The 19,560-nt window shown below is 40.2% G+C and overlaps 2 protein-coding genes and 1 long non-coding RNA gene across 20 annotated transcripts in view; 2 read left to right on the forward strand and 1 right to left on the reverse strand.

Annotated features, from left to right (window-relative positions):
• The window catches only part of mapta (microtubule-associated protein tau a), a 35,341-nt gene extending 17,377 nt beyond the window's left edge, over positions 1-17,964 (forward strand). For 4 of the 17 annotated variants that reach the window (XM_076987977.1, XM_076987978.1, XM_076987979.1 and 1 more), the window contains 15 exons: positions 2,880-2,999; positions 4,120-4,134; positions 7,512-7,546; positions 7,674-7,808; positions 8,241-8,307; positions 8,578-8,616; positions 8,907-9,175; positions 9,392-9,484; positions 9,669-9,761; positions 10,131-10,223; positions 10,570-10,662; positions 11,009-11,101; positions 12,634-12,715; positions 13,014-13,120; positions 15,379-17,964. In XM_076987977.1, the coding sequence (XP_076844092.1) occupies positions 2,880-2,999; positions 4,120-4,134; positions 7,512-7,546; positions 7,674-7,808; positions 8,241-8,307; positions 8,578-8,616; positions 8,907-9,175; positions 9,392-9,484; positions 9,669-9,761; positions 10,131-10,223; positions 10,570-10,662; positions 11,009-11,101; positions 12,634-12,715; positions 13,014-13,120; positions 15,379-15,576 (1,532 nt within the window). In that variant the 3' untranslated portion in view covers positions 15,577-17,964. Of the gene's footprint in view, positions 1-2,879; positions 3,000-4,119; positions 4,135-7,511; positions 7,547-7,673; positions 7,809-8,240; positions 8,308-8,577; positions 8,617-8,906; positions 9,176-9,391; positions 9,485-9,668; positions 9,762-10,130; positions 10,224-10,569; positions 10,663-11,008; positions 11,102-12,633; positions 12,716-13,013; positions 13,121-14,186; positions 14,332-15,378 lie in introns of all 17 variants that reach the window. The other 13 variants (XM_076987984.1, XM_076987981.1, XM_076987983.1 and 10 more) reach the window with 13 other exon arrangements.
• On the forward strand, positions 4,147-7,505 carry LOC143488971 (uncharacterized). The gene has a single exon (XM_076987995.1). The coding sequence runs from the start codon at positions 4,717-4,719 to the stop codon at positions 5,719-5,721; it is 1,005 nt and encodes a 334-aa protein (XP_076844110.1). The 5' UTR covers positions 4,147-4,716; the 3' UTR covers positions 5,722-7,505.
• Positions 9,098-15,480, reverse strand: LOC143488972 (uncharacterized). Of its 2 annotated transcripts, none has more exons than XR_013124600.1 (4): positions 15,342-15,480; positions 14,666-14,735; positions 12,883-13,100; positions 9,098-9,224 (listed from the first exon to the last, which is right to left on the reverse strand). It is a non-coding gene; the product is annotated as an uncharacterized LOC143488972 (long non-coding RNA). The 2 variants fall into 2 exon arrangements; XR_013124601.1 differs by having other exon boundaries at positions 14,618-14,735.
• Positions 17,965-19,560: the final 1,596 nt, after the last annotated feature.

Raw genomic sequence — 19,560 nt, forward strand, 5'->3', positions numbered from 1 at the left:
AATGCCAGAAAATTCAGCTCTTGCTTTGTTCCAGACGAACAGGAGCTCGACCTGAAATGACTACTTGGTCATTCTGTCACTGCCTAATTCTCATTTAAGAGTAGTAGTGTATTTTGGATGCTAGGTCTGAGGCATATTTTTACCACAGGCTAAATAAAGAGGAAGGACAAATGTAATTGTCTCTGAAGGGGACACGGGCATGAACAAGCTACCAGAATAGCACTAAGTTTGAGACAGACCTGGATTAATTGAATCGGAGAGCAGAAACTGCTGATATTCAGAACAAGCATTATGTGGCAGTATGATGTAATAGGGGAGCTGTGATAGGTACAATCAGACAGCCCATATCTCTCCTACTGTATCTGGAGATGGGTGAAGAAATGGTTTGGTTCTCAAAATGACCTCCAGACACATTAGTGCAGAATTAATTGTTGGATGTCTAATGTCATGACACCCCATGTAGGCGATTGCTCTAAAGCCCTAATTAGTACAGCTACCTCCCACTACTTCCACTAGAAACCTCTTAGCTGGACTAAATGTACTTTAAAGTAGGAGTATGAAGATCGGAATACTTGTCCCATTTTTCTCAGGGATATCAATTCTCGCATTGTGACTCAGCTGAAGTGACAGCAGCTTCCTGGGATGGCCTTTTATTTTAATCTCTTCACACAAAGACAACAAGGGCATGCTTAATCGGGCACTCAATCCAGGCTTTGTGGCTGCATGCGTTGTCCCATAATCCAGGCGTCTGGGTCAAAAGCGTTCTCATGCTGTGTCTGGTGCCGATTCACAATTCACTGTTATAAACTTGTATCTGTGCGTATTTCTGTGGTATAGTGTGTTATTGTTCACAGGGACATTTGGCCTTTGAGAAATCCACAGCAATGCAACTTGTTTTCAATGGCCCTGGGAGATTGAAAGACAACTTTCTGCAACAAGCAGGGTCATCAAGTAAACTCGAAGCTTTCCAGGAAATGTAAATCCCTGGTTGTATAAACTTTATTTAAATTCACCACTGCCATCTCTTTCAGTCGCAAGCATTAATAACAGCACTCTTTATCTGTTTAGATGAGCCGTTGTAAGAAGAGCCTTCTACAACCATTGGCTTGCTTCTGCTAGGGCCAAATATGCTATCCAGTGCTAAAAACATTGAATCATTTATGGGCGTCCAACCTCAGTGGCATGAAGCTAAGGGTGGAGATAATAATACGATCAGTAAAAGCTGGAGCTTTGTCTTAAGTATGGCCATTTTAGATCATAGATAACGTCGTAAATCCTCTGCCTCTCTGCCACTGACACCATCGAAAGACAAAGGAAGGGGCAAGTCATGGAGTCATGGTACGGACCCACAGTCCGTTGCAGCAGGGTCGACTCACACATAATGCTGTCCGTTGTGTTACACACATTCACTTGCTATGAGCACGGCCATAATGTCAACAACACAGAACAGATGCAACGAATGGTCGCACTGTTAAAATTTCAGGAGTAAATGGTGCTCCTGTCCTTTTATTAAAGGATTATCTTTTGTAGATGTGATAGGGCTTGCTTGAGTTCTTAGAAAGGAATTATTGAACTGAGGCTGGCAATTATTGAACTGACCATTTTTTAAATTAAATATGTTATTCTGGGGAATATTATATGTTGTTTGCCTTAAAATTGACATTTTTAGGGCTGCTGAGAAGATCATGTTGTACATTTTGCTCCATGTTGTCTTTTCTTACAGAGATGTCCCAAAACAATCCAGCCAAACTAAGAGATGCTTTAATAGCAGAGAATGAGATCTCTAGAAATAAGAGTGCCCCTTCTGGTGTGGAGGTGCAGGCTGGTGTAAACTGTATAAACTATATATAAGACTATATGAAAACCAATACATGTATAAATGTCTGAATCTTATTAATTTGCACTACTAAACAAATGTGAGTTTTGTTTCATGTTCAAAAAGTCTTTCATGTTTCAGTAGAATTTATATGTGAATTATTTGATTATTTGGGTGAAGACAGTGGAAAAGTGCAAACTTGGATTTTCCATGTCAAGCAAAATAATAATAATAATAATAATAATAATAAATAATAATAATAATAATAATTTATACAGTGCATTTATTTATAAATTTATACAATTTATACAGGCTGCCTTTAAAATGTACTTGCTATTTATTCTTCATTTGGCTAGTTTACTTGCCTTCTATGAAATAGCAGCTTTACCAAGCCTGCACATAGGCAGAAAGCTTTGGCTATAAGACTGCAGTGTTGGCTTCCCTGAAGTAGTTTTCTAGAGACTAGTGAAGCATCTAAGACCTGCTCTGGTGGTTACCTAGAGATTTTAAAACCGATTGGTTTGTCCTTTGGGAATTTTCAGAGGAGCAGGTCGATGAAGAAGCCAATTTAGCCCACAATCATGATCAGGGTGAGAGCACCATCTGTGGTGAGGAGGAAAATTGCGGTATGCACATAAAACCCTGCCTACTCTGTAGCAGTCTTTGATTATGCTACTCTAATTTAAATGTTTGTTTAAACATCTAATTTAAAATCATTTTTGACTACTTACATATTTTCCTCTACAGCTAGAGGTTTTGTTTTGTTTCCTTTTCCAAATTTCAAAGATGGTTTATGTAAATGTAAATGTAAATAATTCATGGGTGTGCTTCTTACAGGCATCCCAACCTGACCTGCACTGTCATTTCCTTCAGTCTTTTAGCCTTCCCTAGTTTTGTAAATGACCATTGGAATTAAAAAGATGATTATGATGTGAAGTGCCATCCTGACCATGAAGTTACAATTGCCTAATTGTACTTTCCCCCCTGAATGAGTTAAACTACAACTTAACATGAGCACCAGCTGTCTGGAGTCTCTAACTGAGTTTCAGTAATTCTCTAATAGAGGGGTCGCTGGATTATACAGAAACATGCAGAGGATCTCAGCCAGAGACTGCTCCTGGTGATCCAGAGACTGCTCCTGGTGATTCAGAGACTGCTCCTGGTGATTCTAGTTTGCAGTGTGGTAGGCACAGGCAGCAATGCCGTGTTTCATGATTGTACTTTGTATTGTGCTGGAATGCTTTGGTTTAATCTTGGGTTGGTTATTAACTGCAGCAGTTAACAGCTTTTTGGTTCTGTCTGCAGACTGCCCCCTCCCCTCCTCAATCTGCCCCTCCTCCTCTTCAATCCATCCCTGACCCTCCTCAATCTATCTCTCACTCTCCTCAATCCGCCCCTCCCCCTCCAGTGCCTGGAAGGTTCTCTTATATATACACAGCCTGCTTGGTTTGCGGTAATGCTGCTTTGCGTTGTCAAACATTTATTTCTTCAGTGTTTTCTGGGCCTGGGTCTATTTCATCCACCCACACTGAAATAAATAAATCAATGGATGATGGTTGAAAGTAGAATCATGATCCATCCATTCTTTATTTGTTTTAAACAGAATTAGTAACTATACTTGATTGTAAGTATTATGCACATTCCAAAATATTCCAAATATTGTTTAATTTTATAAAATAAGAAAATAAACTGGTCTAAAATCAATGTGGTCTAAAATCAAATTCACTTTGTTATGTTTGTTAATGTTACTGGTGCGTTAACTAAGATATAGCATGTGTTTGCTATATCATGCAAACACAGAATACATTGTACATGGTACTTTAACATGGCTGTTAAAGTACTTTTAACAACACCAAAACATTTGTTTAACATCAGCTGTATCTGCACTGCATTTTAAATATGCTTGGAGAATTGTAAAGATATATGGCAGAAGATTATGGTTATTGAAATACAATTTTAATTACAACACTAATGATAGCAGTACATGTTATTTCATGGGGAAAATCCTGCTTTTACTTTTACAGTATTTGCCAACCTCTTATCCACAATTTATTTATAATTTAATATTTATGATTTCTTTATTTGTGTATTTCCTGTAAACATTTGTGTTTCATAGGTGAACTTCTGAATGTTGAATGCTTTGACCCTTTGGCAATTGCGCTTTTCTTTGCTGGTGTGACTTTAACAAAATGTTTTCAGTGCATTGGTGAAATAAGGAGGTTTGAGATGTGATTCTCTAATATCCATGTCTTCTTTCGCCCTTTGACACCTGCCATATCATGACCATGTGGGTGGATCCACAGCCCCATCTTCAACAGGTATTTTTAACCTTTAACCTTTTTAACCATTTTTCTTAATGATAAAGCACATTCTTTTTTTATAAATGTATTGGTGAATTAAGCATTTTTCAAATCTGCTATATCAAACCTGTCTCAGAGTAATTTTACTGTTTATTGTGAGGTAGTTGACTAGTGCAAGGTAAAGGTTTAAGGTTTTACGGTCACTGTTACTTTTGTCATTACCGTGAACTGCAAGGTGCATTTGATGCAAACTATAAATTAGTGTTTGTAACTTAGTGTCTTAAATGAACACAAGTCTCAAACTACCCTCCTTTTGCACCTGTCAAAATAATTGCTCTTCTGTATGTTTATACTAAAGAGCAATTTCATAAGTACTGTTTGTTATTTTATCAAGACCAGCAAACGGCTTTGTGATGTTTGTTCTTGTTTGTATCATTCCACTGTATCTCCCCTCTTGTCTGTGATGTCTGACTGAGTACTGTTCATGTTCAGTTTGCCCTCTCTTGCTACAGCAAGGGGGCATGAGGGGTTTGTATGTTATTTAACAGGCAGTAGTTTGACCTATGATGCCTGTGATGACATCAGCATAAAGGAGCTAAAATGAAGGGGCCGTTTTTGGTGAGTTCAAGTAGACCATATTGGACCCTACTGGACATCACTGAACAAATGGTGGCTATGTTTCTAGATTTAGCAGTGGGCTTCACTTCTCGGAGTTATGAAGAACACTGGCTACTATCAGGTCGAAGGTTTCTAGGCCACAGGATAACAGAAGAAGAAGAAGAAGTAGAAGAAGAAGAAGTAGAAGAAGAAGAAGAAGACGACGTTCTAAAGAGAAGCTGGGCTGGGCGAGGGAAGCCACCACACCATGGGTCCGTCAGTCCCGATCGGACCCGAAGCCTGTCCTTGGAGAATGGCCTGCCTGTTTCCTTTTTAATACGTAGTTCTGCCCTGGAAGATCTCACAACTGTTGGAGACAGGCTCAAAGAAAATGAGGAGGCCTCAGCTTCCACTGGATGTCCTGAACAAATTTTGTCCCAAGTTTCCATCGACTCTTCTGAGAGTTATCATGACGATGTACCACAGGCCACAACTTGTCAACCTCAGCTTCTACCGCAAAGACATGTGCAGAAAGAAGTCAGATTTGAACCAGTAAGGGGCCCTTCCTTGACAGCTACTATGGGTGCTAGCATTGCCTCGGCTGAGGCCAAGGGAACTCTAGGGCCACATGACCCCAAAAACCTGGACTCGAAAAGAGGACCCAGTCAGCCTTCTGAGGACTCAGCTGGGACTCCAGGCTCCACCCATGGTTCACCGGCTAGAAAATCTCTCATGCCCGTGGCTCAGTTCAAAGGTCTGTGCTGCCATGTTTTACCCACAAATCCCAGTGAAGTCCCTCCTGCTTTGTGCCCCTCCATATTTGCTTCAGTGAGCAGCTTAGCGGTGCAGCACTGTCTTTCTCCCCTAAAAGAGTGTCCCGTGAGAAATAACATGACATTGAAGGAAATCACCTGTTGTCACACAAATGTTTTGTTTTTCTTTTTTCTGTCACCCTCTCTTGCTTTTGTTGCTCTTGGCTGGTGGTCTTGCAGCCCATTCTTGCACTGACTGAACAAAGCTGTCTTTGCTGGCCAAATTGTCACGAATGCCGTTTAGCATGTCACGGTTGCATGAGTGTGTTTCCGTGTTTTTTTTGTCAATGTTCATAGACAAGCTGTTACAAGGACAGGACTACAGGAATCCTTCACGCATGCTCATATGCAGTGCACTGAACACAGGGAAACCTTAATAAATATGAATTCACCATGGTACATGTATCCACTGTGGTATAGGACAACTCCTAGGCTGGGTGCACACTACACGATTTTAGCCCTGATTTATAGGCTGCAGACAAATTTTAGGGCTTGGTGACGAAACCCCTCAACTTAGCAGCAGAACGCTGAAGGTGCCCACCACGAAATGGTGCTACACCATTTGTGTAATATGAACAGTTTAGCGTTTCACTAATTTTCCTGGTCTGAGAATTGAAACATACCATAAAGTATTTCAAACATGTTTGAAATTCTTGTCAAATCTTGTAGTGTGAGTAACTCTGTCACGTCATAGGCAGTAATAAGCTGGAGCCAAAGGGAATATGAGAGAGTGTATACCTTAAGAAATGCTCAAATTATTAGACAGATATCTTGTTTTTGTGAATACCATTTGGAGAAGCATTTGTGAAAGAGAGAGATTAATTGTATTTTTAGGAATGACAGTGTTTTTAGACTGAGCTGCACGTGGTACTCCAGGTTTCACTTTTTAATAATTCTCAACAGTTGAATGATGAGAAGAAATAGACTAAATTGAACTTAGTCAAAAAGATCTGGACCCTTCTTTATGTAATTAATTAGCAATCTGCAATATACAACATTTTGCTCTAAGGTAATGTCTCTTCTCATTCAAACAGTGACACACACTAATATACATATTAATATACAGGGGATGGGACATGGCATATGGTGCAGTGGCATCAGTGACACACAAGTCATAAACGACTTGTGAATCTCAAGTAACGGCAAAACATTTCTATAAAATAGCGTCTAATATTACCTCAACTGTTAGCATTAGCTAGCGCTAAATTGGGAACAGAAACACACCGCATATTTTTAAATATTTACTCGTTTGCAATTTTACCAGATATAGATGTTATCATTTAGTTAACCTTTGGTAACCTGACCCAAGGAGGTCAGCACACAAGTACAGATTTTTGCTGACTGTAGCTAGGATGTTGACATCCAAAATTAACTTTATCGACTCAGCTCTCCCGTTCTGACACTGGGGACTGATTTTTGTGTAGTTTTGTGATGGCCTCTGCAGCCAACAACAGAACAATACCCATTACTATACTATACAATACTATACTATACCCATTGCTATACATTAATTCTAATGAGTTCACTACAGACATAGAAAGGGGAGGGAACTTGTTGAATCCCATGTTTTCTGACCTAAGTAGCAAAGAAATTCACAGCTTGTTGGTTGGTAGCCACTTAAGATATCTAAATGTGACACTTAAAAATAAATGGCCCTTGTTTTTCTAGTACTACAGCCAATTATTCATGTGCCATCATGGCCAAATGTAGTTCTCATGTGTATTTTCGGGAAAGCAATATTTGTACACAAGCTGCTCTTCACTGGTGATGCCAGTTGGCAGATCATGTAGTGCGTGAACCTCATCAATGTTCGTGTAGTGAACAATCCTCCATGTAGACACAACAGCAGGTGATATACATGGTGTAAGTATGAGCAGTCTAGTGATTCTGAGATTTTGAAAGTCGTGTAGTGTCCATTTGGCTTTAGGGAAAACAATGATGCCCTTTTCAAAAACCTGTTTTGATGCAAAGTTCTCCATCCTGCAGCTCAACCCAAGACTGACAATGATGTGGAGAAACGGGTATGTAGTGCTTCAGTGTTGTTCTGCTTTAGGGCCCATCCCACACTGTGGCACTTCATTATTTCACTCTCCATCTGTACCCCTTTGATTTCTCATCTTTGCTCCATTTTCCCCTTATGGTATAAAGACCACCAAAGCACCTCCTGCAAAAACTAGACCCTCCTCCCTAAAAAGACCTTCCACTATTGTGAAAAAGTCCCCAGCTTGCAGTAGCTCTCCCTCAGCACCTGTCAGTACAGTGCCCAGGGAATCCCACACAAGGGTGAGTTCCCCTTGCTCCCACTGATAATGGTTTAATCCACACCAACATTTTGATAATGGTTTATTTTTCAGCTTTGACTAACAACAGAACGCTAACCCTACCCAAACCCCTTTATTCAGTTGTATATTTCCATCTCATTTGCATAGAGGAATGACCTATATGCTTTATGTAATTTTGGCATAATAAAATTAACCCTGACCATGGATTTACACCAGTTATACATCTGCATCGAGGAGTGACCTATATGCTTACATGACCTATATACATACATATATGCTTAAATGCTTTCATCATGCATTCTGAGTACTCCGTAGCAGAGGGTTCTTCAGAACAGAACAGTTCACCACTCATTTTATCCACTCACAAAATGCAGTAAACAAGACTTGTGTGTCACATCAGCAGTGATCTTCTGTGTTTTCTTTTGGCCGTCAGGCTCCGGGCAGCGGCCGGCCTCATGCAGCAGGAACCAAAATCCCTGCTATGACTCCTCCCCAGTCAGGTGAGTGACCCAACCAGCCCGCAGCTCAGTATGAGCCACAGCCGTCCACGCAGTCATTACCGATGGTGGCCAAAGCCATGTTATTGTTGAGTTTCCAGAAAAAGCCCCAGCACCCTGCCTTACTGCCCCTGCCTTACTGCCCCTGCCTTACTGCCCCTGCTTTACTGCCCCTGCTTTACTGCCCCTGCTTTACTGCCTCTGCTTTACTGCCTCTGCCCTATTGCTCCTGCCTTACTCCTCCTGACTTTGGCTCATATTGCTTCAATACAGTGAAAGTGGATCCGAAGAAAGCATCCAAAAATGGAAAAGGTAAAGGAATTCTTTGGGATTTAGGATTAAATGTCATGTATCTCATAATTATCTAATGTTTAATAATTATTTTAATTTATTCTGTATCATCAGAACACCCAGTATTGATCTGCCCCCAAAAATATGGTCATAAGACTGATATTATTAACCTTTATCTCACTTTAATAAGAAATATAAGAGTCTGTAATAACAGAATTTTAAGAAGTTGAGAGAAAACTAAAAGAAAAAAAGTCAAACAATGACAGAACACTCAATAACAATGTACGATTTCACATCTTTGGTGCTTTTAGACTCGCCTAAGACCCCTGAGGCCAGTGGGCAAAGCAGTCCTGGTACCCCCAAGTCCCCTGGCAGCAAAGCTCTGGGCAGCAAGCCCCCAGCGGGGAAGGAGGTGAAGAAAGTGGCGGTGATCCGCTCTACACCCAAGTCTCCTGGCTCACTGAAGGACCGCTCCCCGGCTCCGCTAGTGACTGCCACCACACCTATGCCCGACCTCAAGAGTGTGCGCTCCAAGGTCTGCTCCACGGACAACCTCAAACACCAGCCTGGAGGAGGCCGGGTAATCCCCACCGCCGTCACTTGCTTCCAACCTGGTGTGGTCTGGACTTCTGCACAAAGATCACATGAAGGGCATTGTGGAATGCACCATAATGCACCATAATGCAGACTTTATTGACTTCCATACAGTCCACTGCATGTAAGCACAGACAGCAAACACACCTGCAAACCCTGTCTTCTCTCTCTCTCTGTCTTTACCCATTTTCTACATTTACAGGTCCAAATCCTTGATCAGAAGTTGGACTTTAGTAGTGTTAGGGCTAAGTGTGGCTCTAAGGGTAACATGAAACATGTACCTGGGGGTGGCAATGTAAGTAACCACAAGTTGATTCATGGTCTTTGTTCTTCCTCCAGTTAAGATCACTAGAAACACATCAATCGACTGCATAAAAACTGATGAAAAATATAACTAAAAAAAATAACTTCCCAGCTGCCGGCTTTCTGTTTGCGATTATGTGACTTGTCATTCTTTGCTCATCTGTGCCTCCTTGTAGGTCCAGATCTTGGATAAGAAAGTGGACTTCAGCAATGTTCAGTCCAGATGTGGTTCTAAGGACAACATTAAGCACACTCCTGGAGGAGGAAAGGTACTGCAGTCAGAGGACACAAACCACTCACAGTACACTTCTGCTCTCAGTAGCCCTCTTGTTTTCAGTGTTTAAGCTATCAAAGAGCAAAGGATTGTGTTGACTATGGGTTTTTATGGGCAATATTGAGTAATAGTTTATTCATACAGCAAAGTTTCTGGAATTAAATGGACAACATCTGCCTTTGAAATACTGTTGTGCAGTCATAGGATACATAAGTGTACATAAGTGTACTTTAAGTATAAGAGATACATTTGGACTAGTTGAGTCCAAAAAAGTTTAAAACAAAAATTTCCTGTTAGTGGAAATAATGTACAGGAAAGCTTTGATTTTTTGTAATGAATGCTACCCTACGTTTATCTCATACAGATCCAAATTCTTGATCAGAAGCTGGACTTTAGTAATGTTGAGTCTAAGTGCGGCTCCAAAGACAATATCAAACACGCTCCCGGAGGTGGCAATGTGAGTAACTATGGGATGAACTCAACGCCTTCCAGTCTTGGTTCTTCCTGAAGTTATGACCATTTGTTCCTCACATGTTTGCCCCTTACCAAAAAAGAATGGTTAATATCACTGACCTGTCCCTACTGATGCAGTCTGTTTGTACCCAAATTAATCCTACCAATACTGACCTATTCATAAACAAGATTTGTCTTATCAGAGGCAGAAAAACAGTTTCTGTGGTTCTGTCTTGGTTTTCTCTGCTCTCTCTTCTTTATTTGGCCCTCCATTGCAGTTCTTGCTGCTTCCGACATCACAGAAGAGATCATTGTTTTATTTTTCTTCCTCCATTTGTGAACTCTTCCAGGTAAAAATTCTTGATCAGAAGCTGGACTTTAGTAATGTTGAGTCTAAGTGCGGCTCCAAAGACAATATCAAACACGCTCCCGGAGGTGGCAATGTGAGTAACTATGGGATGAACTCAACGCCTTCCAGTCTTGGTTCTTCCTGAAGTTATGACCATTTGTGAAAACCTTGTTAAAATAGTCTGAACTTGTGTATTTTCCATACCACTTTTCTGTCATTGGTAGTAAAAAAGCAACAGCTCAAAGTTCCACACATCTGTCTTGTTAGCCTTCTGCAGTGAGGAAGAGGATGGTTGTGTTTCATGATATAGCTAGTGGGCTGTGGCTTCCTTTTCTTCCCTCCTTTGGATTCTTCTCTGCTTCTCACTGGCAGTTCACTCTGTCCATCAGATTGTTAGAATGATAACTCCCCCCCTTCCCCAAACCTGTTCACTTTTCTAGGTTCAAATTCTTGATCAGAAGTTGGACTTAAGTAATGTGCAGTCTAGGTGTGGTTCCAAAGACAATATCAAACACGAACCCGGAGGTGGAAAAGTGAGTAAACAAGGGAGGAGGGGAATATCTTCAGCCCAATAATACCCTCTCCCAGAGATTACATTAATCCACTCACACTGATCAGCCTAATAATGCCCTCTCCCGAGTTTTCAGTAATTCACTCACACCGGTCAGCCTACTAATATCTTCTTCCTGAGGTTTCAGTAATCCAATCACTGATCAGCCTAATAATATCTTCTCCCAAAGGTTTTAGTAATCCACTCACACTGATCAGCACTTTTTCATACTGACTCTTTTCTCCCGCTAATGCTCATTAATCACTAGTCACTCATCACCTGACGTTTAGTACTTCCTGAGATGTGTCCGCACCATGTACTATATGAAGTAAACAGGTTATCGAATACTCCTGCAGGCTGTAGTAGCCCACACTGTTCTATATTAATATGCATGTTCTACATTAATATGCATGAGGTTTCTTGTAGGTGTCCATAACAATTTGTTACTCATTATATTATCTACACTGGTTTCAATAGGAATGTTATGCTCTTTGCCCCCTTTAATATATTAGCAGCTGGACTGAGCCAAATTATATTTTGTAGCATTACATCACTTCTTCACTATAGCCAAGAGGCCCTTTCACTATAGCCAAGAGGCCCGTTCACTATAGCCAAAGAGGCCCGTTCACTATAGCCAAAGAGGCCCGTTCACTGTAGCCAAGAGGCCACAAGCTCTTAACTCGTTGCGGCCTCGACTTAGAGCTCAGCAGCTGTCTGCTCGGCTCACACTCATACATCCTGGTGTTATTAAGCAGAAGGTTGTGAGGTGGACTAGCTCTTCCCTCAGGGTGAAGGACACTACTAGCCCCAGTGCTGCAGCTCCACACACTGAGCAATTGTGCAGGGCGAGTGACCTTTTGTAGCAAACAGTTGGCCAGAACAAGGAGGTGACCTCACCATGAGGACAAGGGCAGTTTTTTGTCCAGAAAACCCCCATGACCTTTGGCGGTTGTCTTGGTGATGAAGTCATCAGCTCTATTTCAGGACTCTGGGATGGTACATAGATGCTCTGTGCTGTTATTTTGGCTGTTTAGGGCATAATTGAGCACTTTGATCTAAATATGGGGAACATAATATATAAAATGATATACTAATTTTTTATATATATACAGAACATTTTATATATATATATATATATATATATATATATATATATATATATATATATATATATATATATATATATATTTATATATATATTTATATAAAATGTTTTGCCTTATTTATGTATGGTTATTTATGTATGTTCATTTGGGATGACATTGCAGCACTATATTATAGAATTGAGCCTTCAGATATTTACAAACTACAAAAAGTTTGGCTTGGTTATTGCTTCACTTCTAAAAATATTTTTTTCTTTTAATCTATTTAATGAGCCTCTGTAGAAAAAACCTGCTAGACTAACAGCTCGGCCCCTGCGCCTTTGCGTGTGTACTGCGTGTTGTGAAAACATGAAGCCCACCATGCATTGCCTGCACATCTGAAACCTCTGCTTTTCTGCTCTGTTCCCCAAAGATCCAGATCGTTCACAAAAAGATCGACCTGAGCAACGTGCAGTCGAAATGTGGCTCAAAGGATAACATCCACCACAGGCCAGGTAGCTGTGCTGCCATCTGTAATTTGTTTGGTATCTCATGTTCTCATATTTACATGTGATGTGGTTAAATACCAGACTGTGGTAATTATTAGCAAATCTAAAACTTTGTTCATTTGTCATACAAAACCAAGACTACCTGGTGTGTGCACAGTTTTCAAATGTTTTACCTGCATGTTGGAAGACCAAATTCTACAGATCAGTGCAGTGATAATGAGCCTTATATTGCTGTGAGAGCGGTACAGCGGTCCTGATGCTGTTTGCTTCATATCATTTCAATCCTTCTTTGCATTTCTCCCAGGTGGAGGGAACATCGAGATCAGGTCCGAGAAGGTGGATTTCAAGGCACAGTCCAAGATCCGCTCTCTAGACAACATCGGACATGTGGCTGGAGGAGGCCAGAAGAGGGTAAACAGATATTATAAATAAATAAATAAATAAATAAATAAATAGTCTCCACACACAAAAACTCACAAATGGACGATAGCAACTGAAACTGTATACCTAAAACGTACCTACAATATCCCAACAACAATATATTTTGAATATATTATCATTTTTATGTGGCAATTAAAATTCATTTACAATGTCATTATTATTATTTCAATGATATACTGTATACATTGAAAAACATTCATATACATCAACATTAACTATATATATATATATATATATATATATATATATATATATATATATATATATATATATATATATATATATATATATATATCTTAGAAGCAAACTGAAGCATAAACCATAAACCAGCTAAAAATACCCTAAGACTATGAATAACATACTTTCAGTCCGCTGTGTCCAAACGTATATATAGCTATATAAGACATTTCTGTAAGCTGTGAAATTGGAAAATGAAGGCATTTAGGAAAATCCCCTGTGTGAATGTTCCCCTCATGGCTAAAGGTGTTTGCTGTGCACCCTAATACAACCAATCACATAACCCCTTTGAGTCTGTATCTGTAGAAAACACACTTCCAGTACTCCAGTAAGGATTTCAAAGATCTAAAGTCACACCTGCACCAAAACCAGTTACTGTTCCTCCCTCAGAACGACTTCTGCATGCTCGCCATGACTGGTTTATACTAACTTCTTTCTACTTGATTCTTGCAACCATGCACAAATTAATGATGGAGGAGTTACGGATACAAAATATTTCGAAGGTTATGCAACTCTGCTGATCCATACCAACGCAGAATCTCTAACTGTAAACCCCATAGAACTGCTCCTTTTGTGTTTACATTTTTTTTGTTAGATGTAAATTTTTGTGGGATTATTTTGTGTATTACATTTAGTTTTTTGGTCCATCAAAAAATTATTTGCTCTTAGTGTATTTTTTTCCATCTGTCATTTTTCATTTCTGTGTCTTCTGTTGTGTCCATTTCAAATTTGTTCTTATGTTTCGGTCCTTATGTTGCTCATGTTGCTTTTCACTCACTACCATGGGGTTCATCCATAGAGAGAGCAGGATATGGGTGCCAGGACGCCCCAGAATGGGGGCTCTGTCTCCCCTGACTCCACTGACCCCCAAACCCCATCATCCAGCAGTCTCTCCCCGGAGCCCATCCATCTCACCAACCCCCAGATAAAGATTGAGAACTCCAGTAAGTATTAAGGAGGGTTGTGAGCATGAGTTCCACTCCAAGTGGTGTCGAGTGGTGCATAAAGCCTAACTGGGGAAATACATAAATACATACATAAATAGTCCGAATAAGAAGTTCTTTAAATACATTATATGTACTAAGCACACTGGGTATTTAAAGTAGCAACACTTTGGAAACCTTTTTTCAGACGACAAAACTATAACAACTTCAAATAACATTTTGTCCTGTGTGAGATTTATGTATTATATTTTAAGTGATAATAGAATATTTTTAGCTACTCAGTCACCTGGCGTGAAATAAGTGGAATAGTCGGATGAGAGTATAAGAGAATGACCTCTGTATTTCAGCAGACTTGTAAATCCACATCAGAACATCCTGAGCGAACTTCTCACTTGTTTTCATTTCTGCAAACATGAAGCCTCATTTCAGTTCCTATACACGATTTTCAAGCTGTTGTTAAAGAAACAACTTTACAATGTTAAACTCAGACTGTCAACTCAACTAATTTTTAGAATTACAAATGAACGCAAGCCTTCTTATTCTAAATGTATTAATTAAAATGCTACGAATTCATGTTTTCGTGATATCCAGCAAAGTTATTTTTTTTTTCATTCATATTTAGTACTGTATTTAAATTAGAACCCAAGATCTTTGAAATTGTTGAAACTGTTCTAAACATTTTAGCCACAAGATGGCACCAAACATATCATTTTATACAACTCGTCATCGTCTTGTATAAAAGAGGGACATTGCACTTATCTATACGGGATAAAACATGCCAACAGACCATTCACGTGTTCCCATATATAGGCCTAAATAAATAGTACTTTTTAAAAAATACTAAATATTAGGTTTTTAATAACTCAGGATAATATTTAACCCTTTAATATCAAGGAACTGATGAGTTTTCAAAAAAGCATTTCTGAATCATAGCACAACACGTGTTTGTGTCGGGCCGCCACGTTCGTGCCCATCGGGCCAAACGCTAAAGAGATTCTCCTTTTCCTCACCCGAGTTTTCCTTCTTCCCCTGTTCTTGCTCCTCTAGATTGAATCGCACAAGCTATCGTTTCGCGAGCAGGCGAAGGCGCGGACCGACCACGGCGCCGAGATCGTCTCCCTGGAGGAGTCTCCCCAGCAACTCAGCAACGTCTCCTCCTCCGGCAGCATCAACATGGCCGACCCCCCGCAGCTCTCCACGCTCGCGGACCAGGTGACCGCCTCGCTGGCTAAGCAAGGCTTGTGATCTCCCCGACTTCACCCACGCAACCCGGTCATGGTACTTAAAGACATCCAAAAGTCGCCATCCCCCAAAACACCCCACCCCCACCCGACTCCGCTTCGTCGCAGAAGGACGCCAGTTTCCTATGCTGAGTACCCCTGGTCATCACTGTTAAGATTTTGTACAACATAATTTGTAAAAGGCCTGCAAGTGTCCTGATCGTCACTTACTTGTGGTTACAAAAACTGTCCATTTAGCTAATACCTCTTAAGGTGAAAGAGCTCGCCACGCTACCTTCTTCCTTTGATACACGTACATATTTTCTGAAACGGTACTACATATTTGTATGTTTTTTATTCAACATTACGTACAAGAGTCCCTTTGAATCTTCATTTGAAGCGTTTTTTTCGGTGTCTTTGTGAACTATGTTCATTTTTAGCAGTAACTGGTAGCGGTTATTTTTTTGGGCGGGGGGGGGGGGCGTAATGTGAGAATTGAATATGGAATTTGGAGATGTAATGTAAGACCAGGTTTGTTTCTGGAAGAGCAAGCTGTCTAAAGAAAATGTAACAGTGACAGTCTGTCCTGATTTTTCTAAGAAGTTTGAAAGCATATCAAAGAGTTTTGCATTGATAGGAATATGTTTCACTTCAAAAGCCAAAGGCTTTTTAAAATAAAATTTTGTGTCTCACAGCAAACATCACTGCTAAATTGCACCTATATTTCCTTAGATCACGTCAGACTTGGCGAACGTATTGTAGAAAAAATGGTGTATTATCAGGCACTTCTTCCAGTATTATTTCGCGGATATGAGATGTATTTGATATGAAAAACACGATTATTGTTTTAAGTTATTTTTGTCTGTGCTTCATTGTTGATGTCTCTCCTGAGTTGTTTTTAACAGATTACTCACATGTGTTCTTGAACAGTAACATGAAGCATACTTACAATATTACAGTGTTGTTGCTGAAAGTCTGGGGATTAAGGTCGTTTGTGTTGTAGGCAAGCATTTTGTAGCAGATTTGACACATAACAGATTCGACCAAAAACATTCTCAATTACATTTTGTGGCCATGTTAATTGTTAACCATAAGCTGACGTCTGTTCTCTAGAGCTGTGTTTTGGTGGTAATTCAATTGTAGAAATGATTTTAGTAAAAGAAAAAAAGATTCACTTAAAATAATTGGTTATGTTGTACAACTGTGTTGTCAAATGGTGAATGCGGTCAAAGTAGATGTCCGGAGTGTCTCTAGGAGCCACGTTTTTACTTAGTTCATGCGTGCAAACCCTTCTAATGTGGCAAGTCCAAAAACCACTGAACCATTGCCAAACTCATGAACTTCTTCATTGCCAAACTCATTAACTAATTCTTCTTAAAGTCACAATTGAAGTTCTGTCATCATGTCAAATGTCAACGTCGTGAATTTTTATAATGTTCCTCAGATCCTCATGAAATTGCACGGAAGGTGCGTGGACACTACTCCTTAAACGTATTACCCGTTGAATAAAACATCCATTTCGGTTTTAAATAACCGACCCCGTTCAAAAATTGTCATTAGCACTTGTTCATTCGGCTATCCTGAAAACGGTCCCTCAACCAGCAGTGCGGCTTTAGGAGTCTGCCCCTGGCTGCGAGGTCGCAGTAGTTACTTCTAATGCACTTCAGGCCACTCTTATCTCTTATCTATGCGCCTTGCATGCGTTCCATATGAGCGACTTGACACTGCATCCTTTTACATCAACGTTCTTTTCGCTGTGTATCCTGTAATCCGGATTACGCTTTCTAGTACGCCGATAGTAGCTAGAGGGAATACACCATTTAGCAAGGGAACTCCTTGTCTTTGTTATGGAGAAAGGGATTTATAGATAGCATTAGCTATATAATGTATGTGTATTATATGTTTATTCATTTGATCTGTTTCACAAGGAATATGAGGGCCGGGCGATAAAACTAGCAAGGGCAGTTCAGCAGATGCTTGTACCAGAATAATCTGCATGCTAAATTGTTTGATCTTTTTTGTTCTTCTTCACATGGACCGGCAGTGTGTTTTTGAACGTCCTCCTCGGATGGGGTTTGTGTACTGTAAGTGGTGTGTGGGCTGCTGGATTTTTTTTTGCCTCGGGTGGAAAGTTGCCTTCCGCGTGTGAGAGCATGACGAGGAAAAGGGTACTGCGATCCAGACGTGACTGGGCAGGTTGTTGGGGCCCAAGGTCTGGGTCCTCATTACCCCCCACGTCAGGACAGAGGAAGCGCATGCGCCGTTCTGTTGTCGCTCACCTCGCTCACCTGTTTCTGCGGTTGTACATTTTAGCTTGGGAACTGTGATTGTCAGTATTGTTCTTGTGTGTTTTATTAATAACTGATTCTTGTTCATGTACATGTGAATTTGGAAATAAAGTATGTAAAGGATATTATTTCAGTTTTTTTTTCATTAAAATTACCTCACCTATTGACAAGTCCCACCATTAATCTGTGTATGCTATTATTAGCACTCTAAAATATCCTCATTAAACACCAGAAATTATTTACACATGATATACTGTACATATTCTAAGCAAACACCTTATGTGCTTTTAAATGGTAATTGTTTTATGTATCAAGAAAGTAGTTGTGTGGGTTAACTTTTTCAAGCCTAAAAAAATAAATCATAACATAGAAATAATATAAGCAAGTGTAAAATGCACAAAAACAACACCCTGGGGTCGAGGCGTAGGAGTACATAAGTAGTATGTACACAGGAGTATATGCTCATGTGGTGATGGAAAAACCAGATTAGTCCAGTTATGTGAGGGAGAGGCAGTGGTATATGTAAGCAGTCTGACAGCCTCTGTATAGATGATCATGTGGAGACTTGCAATGGTGTCATGGATGCTCCAGTATCTTCTGCCAGAGGGCAAGAGGATGCTTCTGGATGCAATACATGTGGTAGGAGGCAGTGGATAGAGAAACCCAGAAGAGCTTCTCAGCTGTCCTTGCAATTCATGGAAGGTCTTGCAGTCTGAGTTCATTTCCCATACCAGACCATGTGAGACAGATGGACAGGACACTATTATCAGGTGAGGATAGAAGGACACACGTTTGCTCTTGCTGTTTGCTCACCACAGGACATGAAGGTGCTGCTGAGCTTTCTTGGCTCCACAGCTCCGTGTTCGTCGGGAGCGGAATATGTAAACAACGCGCACGAGGGCATCAAAGGAATGAATCGAAACTAGCTAGCGGTGGTACGCTAACGACAGCTAGCGTCGCCACAGCGGGCGGAAATTATCATACAGTTAAGCCCGCCTATTACAGTTTTTTTCGATTGGTTTGGCTCATTTATTGAAACTGAAATTACATTCTCAAAACTGTCTTACAGATCAGCACAACAAAAGAGCTCACTTACAAAAGTGTATTTCTGTCCCAAAACTCTTCACTTATGCTTCAACGCTAAACCCCTTTTTCATTTAAAGAGTCAGTGGCACTAAAATAGTAAAGATTGGCATGAAATTGCTTTGGCCCCTCTCTCGAAACAGACTGGACATCCTCAAGCATTTGGTGCTTTTATCAAAATAACCTGGATGGTTCAGCACAACACCATGGTTTGCCTTCAGAAGCCCATATCCTTTCAAAAACTGTGCTGCCCCCAGGGCTTTTTCCCTAAATAACAATTCTTATTGGTTTAAATGGAGAATGTAAAATGTTAGGTTATGTATTTTACATTCAAATAATAACAGTCGTGGGGAACATTCTGATCTCGCGACCACATTGAAATAATAACGGTCGGTTTTTCTGGCGTGCGCAAGTAGCGGTATGCGAGCATAATCTGATATATAATCTGATACAGTTTTTCTCAGTCGCTTTGGAGCATTTCTCAGATCAGAATTGGATTTCTTAAAACTACTCGTTCAATTTGCATATCATCTAGTCACTTGTGCACATCAAATCGTCATTTCTCACTCCTTTATACAAACAGCAAATTATGTCGAGCACTATAGCAAATGATTCTGTACAACTGTCGGCTGTTTCCC

The sequence above is a fragment of the Brachyhypopomus gauderio genome, unplaced genomic scaffold, assembly GCF_052324685.1.
Source record: "Brachyhypopomus gauderio isolate BG-103 unplaced genomic scaffold, BGAUD_0.2 sc57, whole genome shotgun sequence".
NCBI lineage: Eukaryota > Metazoa > Chordata > Actinopteri > Gymnotiformes > Hypopomidae > Brachyhypopomus > Brachyhypopomus gauderio.